General features: G+C 44.1%; 1 protein-coding gene across 1 annotated transcript in view; it reads right to left on the bottom strand.

The window, feature by feature from the left end:
• psme4a (proteasome activator subunit 4a) overlaps window positions 1–14,028 on the bottom strand; it is a 34,145-nt gene extending 20,117 nt beyond the window's left edge. The window contains exons 1-19 of the mRNA XM_076285790.1: window positions 13,541–14,028; window positions 11,366–11,506; window positions 10,981–11,097; window positions 10,108–10,164; window positions 8,780–8,824; window positions 6,854–7,003; window positions 6,440–6,503; window positions 6,220–6,294; window positions 5,740–5,862; window positions 5,480–5,572; window positions 3,635–3,900; window positions 2,941–3,127; window positions 2,493–2,582; window positions 2,317–2,381; window positions 1,890–2,040; window positions 1,574–1,672; window positions 1,183–1,252; window positions 897–964; window positions 212–427 (exon numbers count right to left, since the gene is read on the bottom strand). Coding sequence (XP_076141905.1) covers window positions 212–427; window positions 897–964; window positions 1,183–1,252; window positions 1,574–1,672; window positions 1,890–2,040; window positions 2,317–2,381; window positions 2,493–2,582; window positions 2,941–3,127; window positions 3,635–3,900; window positions 5,480–5,572; window positions 5,740–5,862; window positions 6,220–6,294; window positions 6,440–6,503; window positions 6,854–7,003; window positions 8,780–8,824; window positions 10,108–10,164; window positions 10,981–11,097; window positions 11,366–11,506; window positions 13,541–13,737 — 2,274 coding nt within the window. The 5' untranslated portion in view covers window positions 13,738–14,028. The remainder of the gene's footprint in view (window positions 1–211; window positions 428–896; window positions 965–1,182; window positions 1,253–1,573; window positions 1,673–1,889; window positions 2,041–2,316; window positions 2,382–2,492; window positions 2,583–2,940; window positions 3,128–3,634; window positions 3,901–5,479; window positions 5,573–5,739; window positions 5,863–6,219; window positions 6,295–6,439; window positions 6,504–6,853; window positions 7,004–8,779; window positions 8,825–10,107; window positions 10,165–10,980; window positions 11,098–11,365; window positions 11,507–13,540) is intronic.

Below are 14,028 nucleotides of genomic sequence, written 5' to 3'. Positions count from 1 at the left end.
AACAACATCACCAACATCATCTTCCAACGTGTGCATAATTCAGAAGAATGGGCTCAACTCCAAATTAGGTTCACCAAAAATACAGTTAACTCGTCAGTGGCAAAATCCGTAAAGGAATCATGAGAAATCCTTTTGTTGATAGGGAAAATAGATTCGTTAACCACTGCTCTGGACGAAACCCTTTCGCTGCCTCGGGCCCGTCAGCACTCACCTTGATGGGCAGGTACTCGGATAGCGGCTTGCAGAAGCCTCCGGGGATGCTGCAGTACTCCTTGGGGTAGATGAGCGAGCTGGCGCGGAGGCAGTGGTACAGCAGGTTGCAGGCCAGGCCGTAGCCCTGCTTGGACTTGAGGTGCAGCGTCTGCTGCAGGGCCTGCACCAGCTGGGCACTGTAGGGCAGCAGCTTGTCCCCATCCATACGAGTCACCTACACACACACACACACACACACACACACACACACACACACACACACACACACACACACACACACACACACACACACACACACACACACACACACACACACACACACACACACACACACACACACACACACACACACACACACACACACACGGTTTATGGGGATGTATCAGCCAACTGAGACTGTTTAGGCGAGTCTTAAGTGTAGTGTATGATTCTAGTCCCTGTACATGGGAACCACAGTCAGCTCAATTCACCTCCATTTACAATTCCAGTCAATTAACACAGTGCTCCACGAGCATGGAACGGAGCGGTACAATTTGATTGGCTGTTATCAACAACTTTTTGCAAAACTGAAATACAAACTCCATCTTTAATATGTATTAATGTGGAGGAAGAAGGAGTGTTACAAGAAGAGAATATGTGGGGAACAGGGTGAGGGGGGTTTGGCTCAGCCTGGTCTTCCTCACCTCAGACAGGAGCTGAATGTTCCACAGCAGCTCTTTATCCAGCTCCTCCTCATTTTTCACCTCCTCATCTGGACACACACACACACACACGGGGGCATGTTAGAGCATCTGCTTCTGTCTAGGTCTCCCTGTTTTCCATGTGTGCACACACACACTTATTTCTCTCATGCCAGCATACAGCACAGACACACACACGCAGAAGGCCCAGCATGGCCCAGTCTGGTGTCACACACACACACACACACACACACACACACAATACCCAGTGGTAGTTAAGCCTACTTACTGGCTGTGATCTGGGTTATGGCATTACAGCAGTGTGGCACAAAGAGCTTGAGAGATTCCTCTGGGTGACACTGGGGGGGAATTACAGGGAGGAGGGAGGGGCGAGAACAAGAGAGGTCAGCTGGGAATCTCCATTCACTCAGTAAGACGAGATCTGTTCTCACAACAGGCACAGATTCATAACCTAATATTACATCTTAACTACATATATACCACTTTTCAGATTTCAGCTGACATCAATTCGGAAATATCACTTACATGGCAAACTACAATTCTATTCACTTTCAGACTGGAAACTTAAACTCCTTAATGCAACCAGGTGCAGATTAAAGTCAAGATATTTAAACAGAGGTGTTTTTTTTTGTTTGTCTGTGTCCACTATTCCGTCTCACCTTGGTAGCAGCTCTACACATGTCGGACACCATCCTCCCCGACACGTGAGTCTCAAAGATGTTGGTCGTGGCAAAGTTGAAGACCTTCTCTAGAGCCACCTACAAAAAAACAGGGCCGAGTAAATGACTGTGTCTGAGAGTGCTTCATGACCACTGCACCTTCTGGAAAACAACTGCTTCTAGGTACAGATGAATTCAGCAGAGAAACCAAATTAATCTGGGAGATGTATTGTGTAAGTGTGGATTTGTATTTGTGTGTTTGTGTGTGTGTGTGTGTGTGTGTGTGTGTGTGAGAGTGAGTGAGTGAGTGTCAGACCTGGAAGATCTCCATGGAGCACTGTGTGAGGACGGTGCTGAAGGTGGAGGAGAGGCCCAGCTCCACCAGACTCTCCAGATGAGTCATCTTCTCAGTCTCCATCTCCTCTCGCGTGAGATCCGGAGAACTGCTGTCAATCAGGGCAAAACACCTACACACCACACACACACACACACACTTAGTTTAACAGGGGTATTCACTTTAGTAAACAGTAATTTTCTGTGTATTACTGTAGCCGCATTGTGTATAAACCACTGGACAGTGTGTTAGCAAGTAAAAAAAAAAAACCCTATTAATACCATATTATCTGCCCCTGTGTATTAACTTCATAGCTGAAGATATTTTGCAAAATCAATGTATAAACCTCAGCTAATAATTACGGGCATGCATTACTATGGAATCAGTGCTTAATTCAGCTTGTCTGCACCTGTCCATGAACTGCAGGACGAAGTCTTCAAACTCAGCAGATGCTGAGCACATCTCCCGCTCCACCTACCCAAGAGACAAGGCAAGGGGAAGAGGACATAGTAAGACCCGATGACAGAAACAGAAGGCAAAGAACCATAGGATCAGCATCCTTTATGTAAGGTAAGGCTGTTTCACCTGTGTAAGGTCATCTCGTTCATGTACAGCAGAGGAGCAGTCCACCAAAGGCACAAGTGTAGCAAATGTGGCTATGAACTGGAATGTTATCTGCAGACAGAGGATAGCAACCTTAACAACTCAACAGAATCTAACCTCTTGGTCAAATCAAAATATAGTATGAAGCCGTAGGCTAAGGCAAAATGTGACTGTCCTGTAGGCTATGCATGAGGCATCCAGTCTTAAGGAATTCCGAGGTACACCGATCAAGTACAAGTTAAAAATCCTTTATTCTAAGGGATACGCCTACGCGGTTCGACTCATAAGAGCCCTTTCCCCTCTTTTCATAGTATGAAGCCAACACGTTCAGCAGTTTATTTATTCTTGGGATGAATCTGGCCAGTGCACATGTGTGCATGTATCATAAGTTATACAGTCTAGTGAGTTGCAAGCGGTGGCGATTACCCACCATGCACTTGCTGAAGTCGTTGGGGTCGACGCCCGGCAGGGCCCTCATAAGCAGGGGAAGCATGTGAGTGGGCCCCTCAGGGAAGCGGCCACCACCGGACACCAGGCTGCGCGCCACGCCGATCATGCAGCTGAGGGTAGCCGTCAGCTGGTGTGGCTCGATCAGCGTCTCCATGGCCGGGTAAGTCCTGCAAAGGGCAGCGGAGGGATCAGGGGCTTTTTCACTTTTTATGTTTAAAAACTAGAAGCTCCTATTCCGCAGCCCAAAAGACCCATGGAAATTCCTCTATGCTTAGGAAAAGTCGTATTTTTTCCCTGTAGCCACATAACTGGGTACTGCTTAATATTTATCCATGTAAAGTAATTAATTTCAGAGCTTATTAATCACAATTGTCTCTGAGGTTCAGAAACTCCAGGGGGCCTTAATATGCTTAGCCGGTTCAGCTACAGCAAGAACTGCTACTGTGCAACAGTGGACTAGATCTCCCAGTGGAGTACAAGGCAGCCCTTAAAATAGATATACACACTCATTCACTGACTCATCAACAGGAAGATACACCCACTAACACACACAGGAAACTTGACTTAGTTTGGGTACGAATCTATACACAGACTCATGCATACACTTACTCACTTTCTCCCTCACACCACACACACACACACACACACACACACACACCTCTCTCTCGACTCACTTTTCTAGTACAGGCGGGATGACGAGCTCGGGCCTCATGAGAGCGAGGTTCTGCAGCGCCTGGGCGGCGTCCAGACTGCCCGTCTTGCTGAACATGGCCAGCAGCACGGGCTGCTTCATGCTCTCCACAAAGTCGTCGATGTCCTGCTCGCTGAGCCGGTGGCTCTCAGGCACGGGCGACAGCCACGTGGGGCTCCGGTGGCGCTCGCGGTGAAGACGCCGGACCACACATGCTGGCAACCGCTGCAGCAGCTTCATCAACTTCATCTGGTGTGTCGGGGGGTGGGGGGGTTAACACACACACACACAGCATCATCACAGACTGAAGGAGTGACATTAAGACCTTATTAAATATTTTCCTCTTTAAAAGCAGTGAAAACAGCCCATCAACAGGAACCCACTGTCTATAGAGTGGTAACTTTAATTAATGTTGAATTCAATTAAACTAATAATCTTATAAGGCTACCTTATGCAATAAGTAGCCACTTTTTGAGGGGTAGTTTCTGACCAGCTACTTTTGGAATATGTTTTGATGGCAAAGATGTATTTAATACACTAGCCATCTAGGCTATGCACCATGTAGTAAAAAAAGCTTCCAGCAAAAATTATGTTTATTTACATAAGTATTTACTGCATCTGCACTGTGACCAACGCCCATGGATCTATAAGCCATGAGCCCAAGGGAAAAGGGACGGCAAACTGTATAATACAACAAACTTTCAGCTGTCCAGGCTTCGACTTAAAGTACCCAAAACCTTCCATCCTCCAATTCAGAGGGGGCTGTTTACAATGCCTGCCAGTCCCAGCTGGTTGTAACTAGTAGCTAACTGACAGCCAGGAAGTGTTAGTTACTGTGCCAGGCACACAATGGAGACATTTAACAGTCATCTATGTACCAGGTTGGCACGTAGGCGGATAAGGTATGCTTTACTGCCGGCATGCCACTCTGTAAAGGCCAACGTCCTATTAATAGGACAATAACTTGGGTAATGGAGGCACTGACAAGAGTGGTTTAGCACGATACCCTCACTAGTGAAATTACCCCTGATTCAATTAAATCAATGTCCATCAATTCAAACACATTCTAGATAACCTCATCCTCTTTCCCAAGTCTGGCAAAATCTAAATAGAAGGCTTGCATTTGTGAAACAATCTGATAATCACCACCGAAATCCACTAAAGTTCAACCTCTGCCTGTCTATCGGCGATGGTGCCAGCCAGCCTTTCATGAATGGAAGTCTCTGGAAAATGATAGGCATGTGCCACTGAAAAACAAGAGCAACCTTTGGCAATGGGGCATGGCTCCATCACGTGTGGCATGGGGATATTTTTGAGACACAGACATAGAATGTAACCACACACCGCATACCAACCATCTTTCAACACTCTAGCAAGAGACAGACAGTTTCGGGGACATGGGGTTACAGAAAATCATGGGACCACACAGGACCAGAAGGGAACATGAAGTACAGTCCTACATTCATGCATTATGCCATTTAATATTTCATTTCCCCCAGGTGTATTGGCTGATACCCTAAAGAGATAATACACTGATTGGGAATACTCTCAAACCTAGGTTTGCCTGACTAAAAGACCGGGGCTGTTTTAGTGTCAGATGACTTCAATACTTCACTCGCGACTGTTTGACCCAGTTGCCCTGACTTAGTTAAGTGTCTTTGCCAGCGACAGTGCATGTGAGAAATGAAAGGTCAGACTGCACTTCATGCATTCCGACCTCCTGGCGGTGAAAGTGCTGGTGGTATGTGTGTGTGTGTGTGTGTGTGTGTGTGAATTTGTGGGGGGGGGGGGGGGGGGGGTGTCTGGGTTAAGTGGAGAGGTGACTCACCAGCCAGCGCCCATGGTTGGAAGGGTGGAGGAAGGAGCTGATGCTGTTGAAGAGGCCGGTCAGCTGAGTTTGGGCCTGTTTGCTGGGCCCTCCCTGTCAGACACACAGACCCAGACAAACACGGTCACCAGTCTGACATCATAAGACTAATATACAAATATACTGTACTAATACTAATTATAATGTATATTATGGCACTAAGCATGGGTATTATTTTCTTTAAAATGTTTTATGGACATTTTGTTACAAACAGTGCTGACCAGAAGAGCTGCGATCCAGATGACCACATGACTGATGTCATAAGCATTAGTCACATATCTGGACACCAGCATCTGACTGCTGCCCACAGGGAGGTTCAAGCTTCGCAGGATCCTGGTGAAGATCTGTGAGTGGAAGAAATAGTTCAGGTGAACAATTGTGCATCTATTACAAATCTGGGGATGGCTTAACAATACATACAAGCAAACCAATAATCTGAATGATGTTAATAGGAAACACTAACAAGTCAAATGATTAGTGAAAGCAGAACTGTTTTATTAACGTGGGAGGAATCCTTTGCATGCGTCAGCATGCCAGTGTGTTACAGGAGAACACTGTTGACAAACCTCCCTTTGGAGTGTTCAAATATCAATGCATATTGCGACACTGGCAACACTCGGGTAGCTCACAGAGGGAAAATAAACAGGGAGGGGAAGAGAGGGAGAGAAAGGAAGAGGCCATGTGAATAAAAACAACCTCACCTTAGGTATATGAGGATCCCAGTCTATGTAGCCTATGTTGTCAGTGGCTAGTCGAGCAAAAAGGCTGACAAGACTCTAATAACAAAAACACAAAAACAAAACAATGCTTGAAAATCACTCAATGTGTCTTTCAATTGAAAAAGGCATATGGTCTGATAAAGTCCCCTTTTGCCCACTGCAGTGGGCTATGTAGTTATTTGGAGAAATGTTTCAAACCTACCACTTCCCAACTTGGGAGGTTTTGCACGGACACCCACAGACCCATGAGCTCATCAAACCACAGCCTGCAGAAAAAAAAAAAGAGAAAACAAGAGTCATTAACACTGGCATCCTGTCCTCGACTCAGAAATAACAGGCATGCTTCAAGAACAACATCAATGCAATCGTCGATGCAGGTTTATTTTAGGAAACTCCAGGCCAGCTGGAGAGCCCTTGAGTGATGGTGTGCGAGAGGTATGGGTCCCTGTTGAGCGTGGGTGGATTTATTAGGGAGCAGGGACTTTAATGAATGATGTGGTACTGACCTAGGAGAAAGTGGTGGAGATGTGCGAGGAGGTGTGTAAGGATGTATGTGTGTGTGTGTTTGTGTGTGTGTGTGTGTGTGTGTGTGTATGTGTGTGTGTGCGTTAAGTACTTGAAGCCTTTCTGGTGGAGCTCAGGGGGCAGTGTGGTGGGCAGGAAGAGCTCAAAGTAGCTGATGGCGCGCTGCATGGTGACGTCAAACGGGCACAGCAGCGGACGCCACTCATCTAGCATCTCCTTGGTAGCCGACTCAGGGAAGTACCTGCGATGGAGGAGAGAGGGAGGGAGAGAGAGAGAGAGAGAGAGAATCTAATATTCATCTCATTCTGACTTCATCTTACATGGGTTTCTTTTATCAACTTTAATCTATCTAACCACCTATATATATTTAATCTATCTAACTACATATATATATATTCCATTTGTGCTTAACTGAATGTCGCTGTGAAATGTAGCCAAATAGCTATGTGTTGATGGTAAGAATTTTCATCTCACATGCGGATGCTGCAGTAGATGAGAGGTTTAAATGGTTTTGTAAAGGGCTTAAAGAGGTCCTTATTCCACATAAGCTCCACTTCAGCTTTTAGCACCTGCAGATGCCCACAGACTCAACCATTTACTACTGTTCCCCTTCATCAATCACACTATTTGTTTAACAAACAGTGCAGCCAAATTGGTGACCCGATTAACCAATTACATTATTGAACAAAACAATCAACTCAACACCGCCATCCTCTTAGATAAGCCTGGTTAAACTACGAAACCATACATATCTGTAATGCCTCTTCAGGAATTTTGGATGTGAAATATGAGTTGATGCAAAAATAATGCAGATTTGAAAAAGACAGACAACATAGAGTATTAATTACAATGCATTAGATCTGGACCTCCTACCGCCTCCACCACAGAGCACCGCTGACCTTAAAGCTCTACTGCTCCTGGGTTAACAGGAAACTCACACACTCGCCCGAATTAGACGAGAGTTTAATAGGATTATCAGCTAGGAGAAACTGAGAGCTATTCAAGTGTCTTCCCTAAATGGCATCCTGTGCCTCTGACTGTGTCATAACAGACAAATACATGTGTCTTCCCTTTTAACACTGGCTGAACCTGTAGGAGGCTGATTTGCATCTACAAGCTGAAATAGACGAGACATCTATAAATACCAGCACCACAACACAATTCCTAAATCATTATGATGCTTAAACACAAATAGTGATTGTGTGTGACACTTGCAGTGCTTTGTTTCGGTTTCTGCATTACATGATATAACGCATGTAGTAGTGTAGTAATGGTAGCCTAATGGCTTACACACTCACTTTGACCTAGATATGTAGACTTGGCTGTGACATTTCAGGACACAGGGGCTCTATAGCTGTTTTAAATAACTCAATCAAACTATATCTGACCTATTACAACAGTTTCTGATGCCTCAAATAAAGCTCCAATCTCCTAATGCAGCCAACACTAGATGTAAAATTCACCGTCTCAACAACTTCTCTTCTTTTGGTTGCCTTACAAAAGGCATAAACTCATTTGGACTGAGCTCAGCTCCATGGAGCAGAGGAGTGTATATTTAAGAGGCAATAAACCAAGTGGAGGAAAGCCATCGTGCACTCAAACCCATTCTGTCTGGCAGTTACAGTGTTTCTACTACAGCTTCCAGTTCATTCTCCTGGAGAGGAAAATGAGGTCTGGATCCCGAGACCAACAGTGGAAAAGATAAATATAGCTGGAAGCCTGTGTATGCACCCAAACAGGGCCAAAGAATATATGAATGCCACTGCATATGCACCACAACACAATGGTATAGAACCACACGCACAGTCTTTGGTACTCATGAACAGACAGGATAATTCTAGAATTATGTTGTTATTAACTCTAAAGGACAAAGGGTCAATAGATGCTTTGAGCTGCATAAACATACAGCCCTATCTATGAGAAAGACGAAACAAAAGACACATTGTGATTTTGTGCTTTTGCAGCAAAATCTTAACGGGATCCCAGAGTTATCATCAGACCAAGAAGTGGTACTTACGGCCTGCAGTTCTTCACTAGGACTTTCAGTAATCCGTCCACAGAACTAAAGAAAAGAAAAACACACACAGAAAGACGGTATTTGAAGACAGTCAAGAGCTAGCAAAAACAGGAAAAAAAACAGCAACTGTTCCAAATATTGGCAATGATGTAACATAGGAATCCCATGATGAGAACTAAAACTATACATACAACCACAAACACACACACACACACACACACACACACACACACACACACACACACAGACACACACACACACAGATGCCGTTAGGACACATGCACAGCCAGATCCTGTGCTGTGGGAAACCCGAGACCATAAAGTGACAAAGGTGAGTGGTATTAAAATACAGGGACAGGTGATGTTTACTGTATGTGAATCAGGCTGTCCTCTAGGCGATGTGATCCCAGGCAATGTGGTCAATGGCCAGTGTGCAATGGTAAGGGTCTCACTGAAATATTCAAAGCAGTAATATATGCTATATCTCCTCTGCAAAAGTGGTTGTTAGAATTGATTCACCTGTAAGTGTGGCTTCATCAGCTTAACATCTGCTTACATCTTTCCTTTTAAAGGGTATTATACAAGTCAGTAGTGGAGGGCATTCATATGACATCAATACCTCAGCAAAAATACCATGGAAACATGGAAAGCAACACTGAGAGTGGCCTGGGCACACACTGGGGCCGTGCACAGTGTGTGTGTGTGTGTGTGTGTGCATGTGTGTGAGTGTGTCACGAACCCTGGGTGACCTCTGGTATGAAACAGTGGTAGATAGATAGCATTCATCAAGAGAAAGAAGTATATTAGAAAGAGATGAAAATATGCTTTCCAAATGACGACACACTCTTCCACTTTTTGTGTGTGTGTGTGTGTGTTTGTGTGTGTGTGTGTGTGTGTGTGTGTGTGTGTGTGCTGGGGGGGGGGGGGGTGGGGCTCATGTGAGGTTCAAGTGTCTGGGGCCTTACTAAAAGCAAGAACTTTCCTCATATGCTGGTATTATTGAAGGCTGGCCACAATGCCAACCAGATGCTAATGGCCAGAGCTGTTAGTGGCAGCGTGATATTTCAAATCCAAGCTGGACAGGCAGTGATATTGCTCTGCATCTATGAAGCGAAGTTACCCTACTTGTTGTTGTTGTTTTTTTTGTTGCTGTTGTTTTTGTTGTTGTTGTTGTGTGTGTTGTAGTGGTGGAGGGTATCAAGTATTACGAGCTGATTCCATTCGCACATGCAGTGAGAAAGGGGGGAAAATAAAATAAAATAAGACAGACAAACAATCGCCTCAGAGAGAGACGATGAACTGTAGCACAGAAGATGTCTCATCCTTACCACCTCTGAGCAAGCTTAACCATTATATGTTTAGAGGTAGAACGTGGCCGCAGAGAACTACATGTGAGAGGAGAGAGAGGGGGGAGGAGAGCAGAAAAAACAAAAGCACACTCAGAACATCAGCTCAGCTTGACAGAATATATTTTCATCAGACTGGATTGTTGACTGTGGGGACATAATAAAAAAAAAGACAGCACGGCCTAAATATCATTACAGCCCTCATCTTGAATTGCAATTTCACTCCAACACTTAGCTTTTTCTCATTTTCTCTGAGATGCTCTGGTTGGTAAACAAACAAACAAACAAAAGGGGCCATGGCGCTTTTAATGGCTTGTATCCCACCATGTGAGCTGATGTCCCTCGCTTTGTTGTGACACAATGTTTCCAAAGTGTCATAATGAAAGACACTCACTCTACACAGCAGGAGAGGAAGAGAGAGGGGTTTCCACCGTCATCTATGTATGACGAATGGCTACCAGTGTAATTCTGTCAACAGAGCAGCATTCTAATGATCACTATAGCAACTACTGCACCAAACCCATGACGGGTTTGCAATGCCAATGCCTTGGAAAAGGGGGTGGAGCAGGGTATGACAGCACTGATCAAACTACAGAGGAAAGTGTTTGGAACAAAGGGCTTGCTTCCCAAGATTTATCTTCACATAACAACATCAAACACACTCCACTAGCCTACTTCCTGCAAAGCTCAAATCAGTTTGGTGACTTACGGAACAAATAAAGGTGAGAGGGCCTGAGGGACCAACTTACTTTGTTGTTTATTATTAATGCTACACTCTATTATAGAGTATAAGTTATATTTATTTTTTTCTTTGAAACTGGCTATCTTCATTAAACATTTTTTTCTTCTGCATACCTGGGAAACCAGTTAAGGCCCAGGTGTTCCGTTTTGGAATAGAGAATCCTCTCATGAAGCTCGTATAAAGGTCTCCATGGCAACTCCAAATCATCTCTTGAGAGCAGGTCTTTCTTTCTGGTGTGGAAGAAAAAAATAAGAAAATAACATTTGATCACTCCCTACAGCAAAACAGCATCATGTCTGCAACTGGTGCTATGAAAAGGCTGTGACAAAAACAAAACATTTACTTTTTACATAAATTCCCCTAGAATACTTACTAGTTACTTACTTAGTAGTTACACAGGACACAAACCAAACTGAGGTTTTGCATGGGGTTTGGAGACAAACCTTTAGGCTGAAGGGAAGGCAGAGAGCCATGAAGACAAAGAGAGGCCCAACTTACTTGAGCAAGTTGATGAGGAGGCGGGCGAAACCCTGCATCATGCTGATCTCCAGCCTGGGAATGGTGACCAGCTCGTACAGCAGCTTGATGAACAGCACATGGTCCTCTTTGCTGAACTTCCTGCCATACAGCCGCAAGTATCTGTGAGAGGGCACAAGTAGCTTATGTGAGGTGGGACGTGACAGGCAAGCATTATTACTTCCTCCGTGGACCATGGGCACTTCCATTCAGTTTGTTTGTCTGTCTGTCTGCAGGATTGTACAAAAAATGAATTTACTAAATGTACAATCCTGCGGTCAAATATTATGGAAGTGGGTGGAGAGAACATGTGCCTAGGAAGATATTATTTATAACTTTTGGAGTGGATCCGCATCAAGGGAATGACCCAGGTTTTTTTCCTATTTCTTCAATATTGCTAGATATTGGCCTTGGGGGAGGTCTGCACTCCCAGAGTGTCCCTCTAAATTGCATTTTTACACTGTTTGAAATACTAATGTAACTCAATATAAACAAAAAAATAGGCCCTGCTCACATAGCAGCTTTATTATACCACTCGAGATCTTGTGTGCTGCATGCTTATGAGATGCATTTTACATGAAGAAAAAGTTGTTCAAAGGATGTTCAAGACATTTTGCATTAGATGAACAGGCAACAATTATTGTGTCTGTAATCATCAGGGTAGGTGTTTATGAGCTAGTCCTAAAACTGAAATCAAGAGGTTATAGACAATGCCTATTGTCAGTGCTAAATGAGTATGCAAGCACAGCATAGTATTCTAATGGATAATTTCCACTTGAGTTACAGATGAGGTTTCCTTGCATTGGTACAGATCCCACAAAAGGAGACAAACCCTCAGGATAACCCTGAGAACTGAGCAGAACAGTGTCACTCAATAACAAAACTGACACTGCCATTAGGCTGCACCCCGGACCAAGAAACTAGGCCAATCTTCAAGTTCAGAATTGCCATCTTTAAGCCTCTGATGACATCATCTATGTCAGCCAGGCATAAGTTGGGCCCCTTGAGTGAGAGCAAGTCATAATGCACTCACAAAGTGTCGAGTCATGGTAAACATTGCAACCATGCACTGGCACAGGGGTAGAGTTGTGACACCACAAGGCCCTGGCTAGCGTTTTTACTTGTTTTTGGTGTCACTTTCACATCAACATATGATGAAATCCATTTACAAACCATATGACATCAAGCTCATCCACTACAGACTCAGATAACAGTCATAACTGGAGCTAGTCAATGATTGTGTCATAGCCACTGTTGTTTATAGTCTTGCCCAAGATGTTTTGTGGGAGGACCACATGTAGATGGTTGTTTACTTCCAGAAAACTATTTTCTAGAAAGCAGGCACATACACCATGTGCAACCCTGGGCTATTAAAGGTGCCTGAGGTCTTGCTTTGCCCTTTAGAAAAATCGTGTTAGGTATATTTGGTTCAAACAACAACTGACTTCTTAGAAGGATAGGGTGACAAACATCATTCTTGTGTATCAGTGGCAGTGACACAGCACATTAATGCTTGAGCTTCAGGGCCCCCAGAGGTCTTGGGCCCCTAGGCCTGGGCCCGGTAGGCCCGTTCAGTAATACACCCCTTCAATTTTGACAAGGGACCACAACAACTGAGCTTTTAAAATCTACTTCGACTTCCTCTAGGTCTAGGACATTTACAACAGTGACAATGGAAAGGATCAATGCATGTCACATCCTGTCATAACACCTCACAAATACTCACATTAAAATGCATTATTACATTAAACCTGAGAACCACAACTGTTTTTTTGTTTACCAAAATCTCAAGCATAGGACTCGTCAACATGACGACCAATACAGTGAATGCAATCGAGCTTGCCTAGCCAGCCATCATTCAGGAAGTGAACCCTGGTAGCTTACAGAAATAACAGTGCTTGCTTACCCATAGAGTAAGCTTAAGCACTCGTGGAATTAGACTTGCTTATTTTAACCAGGGCGCAGTATTTATACAATTGGCCTGAATTATCCCGCTAAACACACAATCTGCACTTTGTCGCCATCCGAAATGACACAACCAATAGCTAACGGTAGCGAACTGTTAGCTAACCCAAATAACGAAGCACGTCGTAGGCAAAAGTAAAACCAGACACCCTAGGTAAAAGCAACATAATTCAAGCGTAAGACAATACTCACGTAGCAAGTTTCCTTGTCCAAAACAATACTCCTGGCCATAATTCCCTAAGATACACAGCCCGTCCCAAGTTCTCCTTGATTCTGGCGAGAATCTCGTTTGACTCTCCATCTAATTTGTCCGCATAAGGCAGAAGTTTGTTGTAAACAATGTCTTTTTGAGGGACAAAACCTAATGTGTCAGGCACCTCTTTTTTCATATTACAGTTGCCCCAAACGAAATAATATTAATGATCAGATATATCGATAACTCCCAAGCCACACTCGAAATTAAATTTGTGCGTTAGGTTAATGAGGGCCAAAATCAGCCAGCAAAAATACGATCTTGTCGCTATGTCATACTGTTTTCCTTTTCTCGTCTAAATATATCATATCCCTATATAATTCTATGCTAACACGTTTAAAGCAAAATAATCCTGAGAAGGACTTTTCCCGAAGCGTGTATTTGTATCGACCGTCTTTCTTCTGACCTCCAACACTAAAGCTGTTTG

Source organism: Alosa pseudoharengus, unplaced genomic scaffold (assembly GCF_046254945.1).
Source record: "Alosa pseudoharengus isolate Yale_2024_CS ecotype anadromous, Long Island Sound unplaced genomic scaffold, YU_APseudo_1.1 YU_APseudo_1.1_scf_15, whole genome shotgun sequence".
Classification (NCBI taxonomy): Eukaryota; Metazoa; Chordata; class Actinopteri; order Clupeiformes; family Clupeidae; genus Alosa; species Alosa pseudoharengus.
Note: the sequence above shows the minus strand (reverse complement) of the source record. Positions and strands in the feature narration are given on the sequence as shown.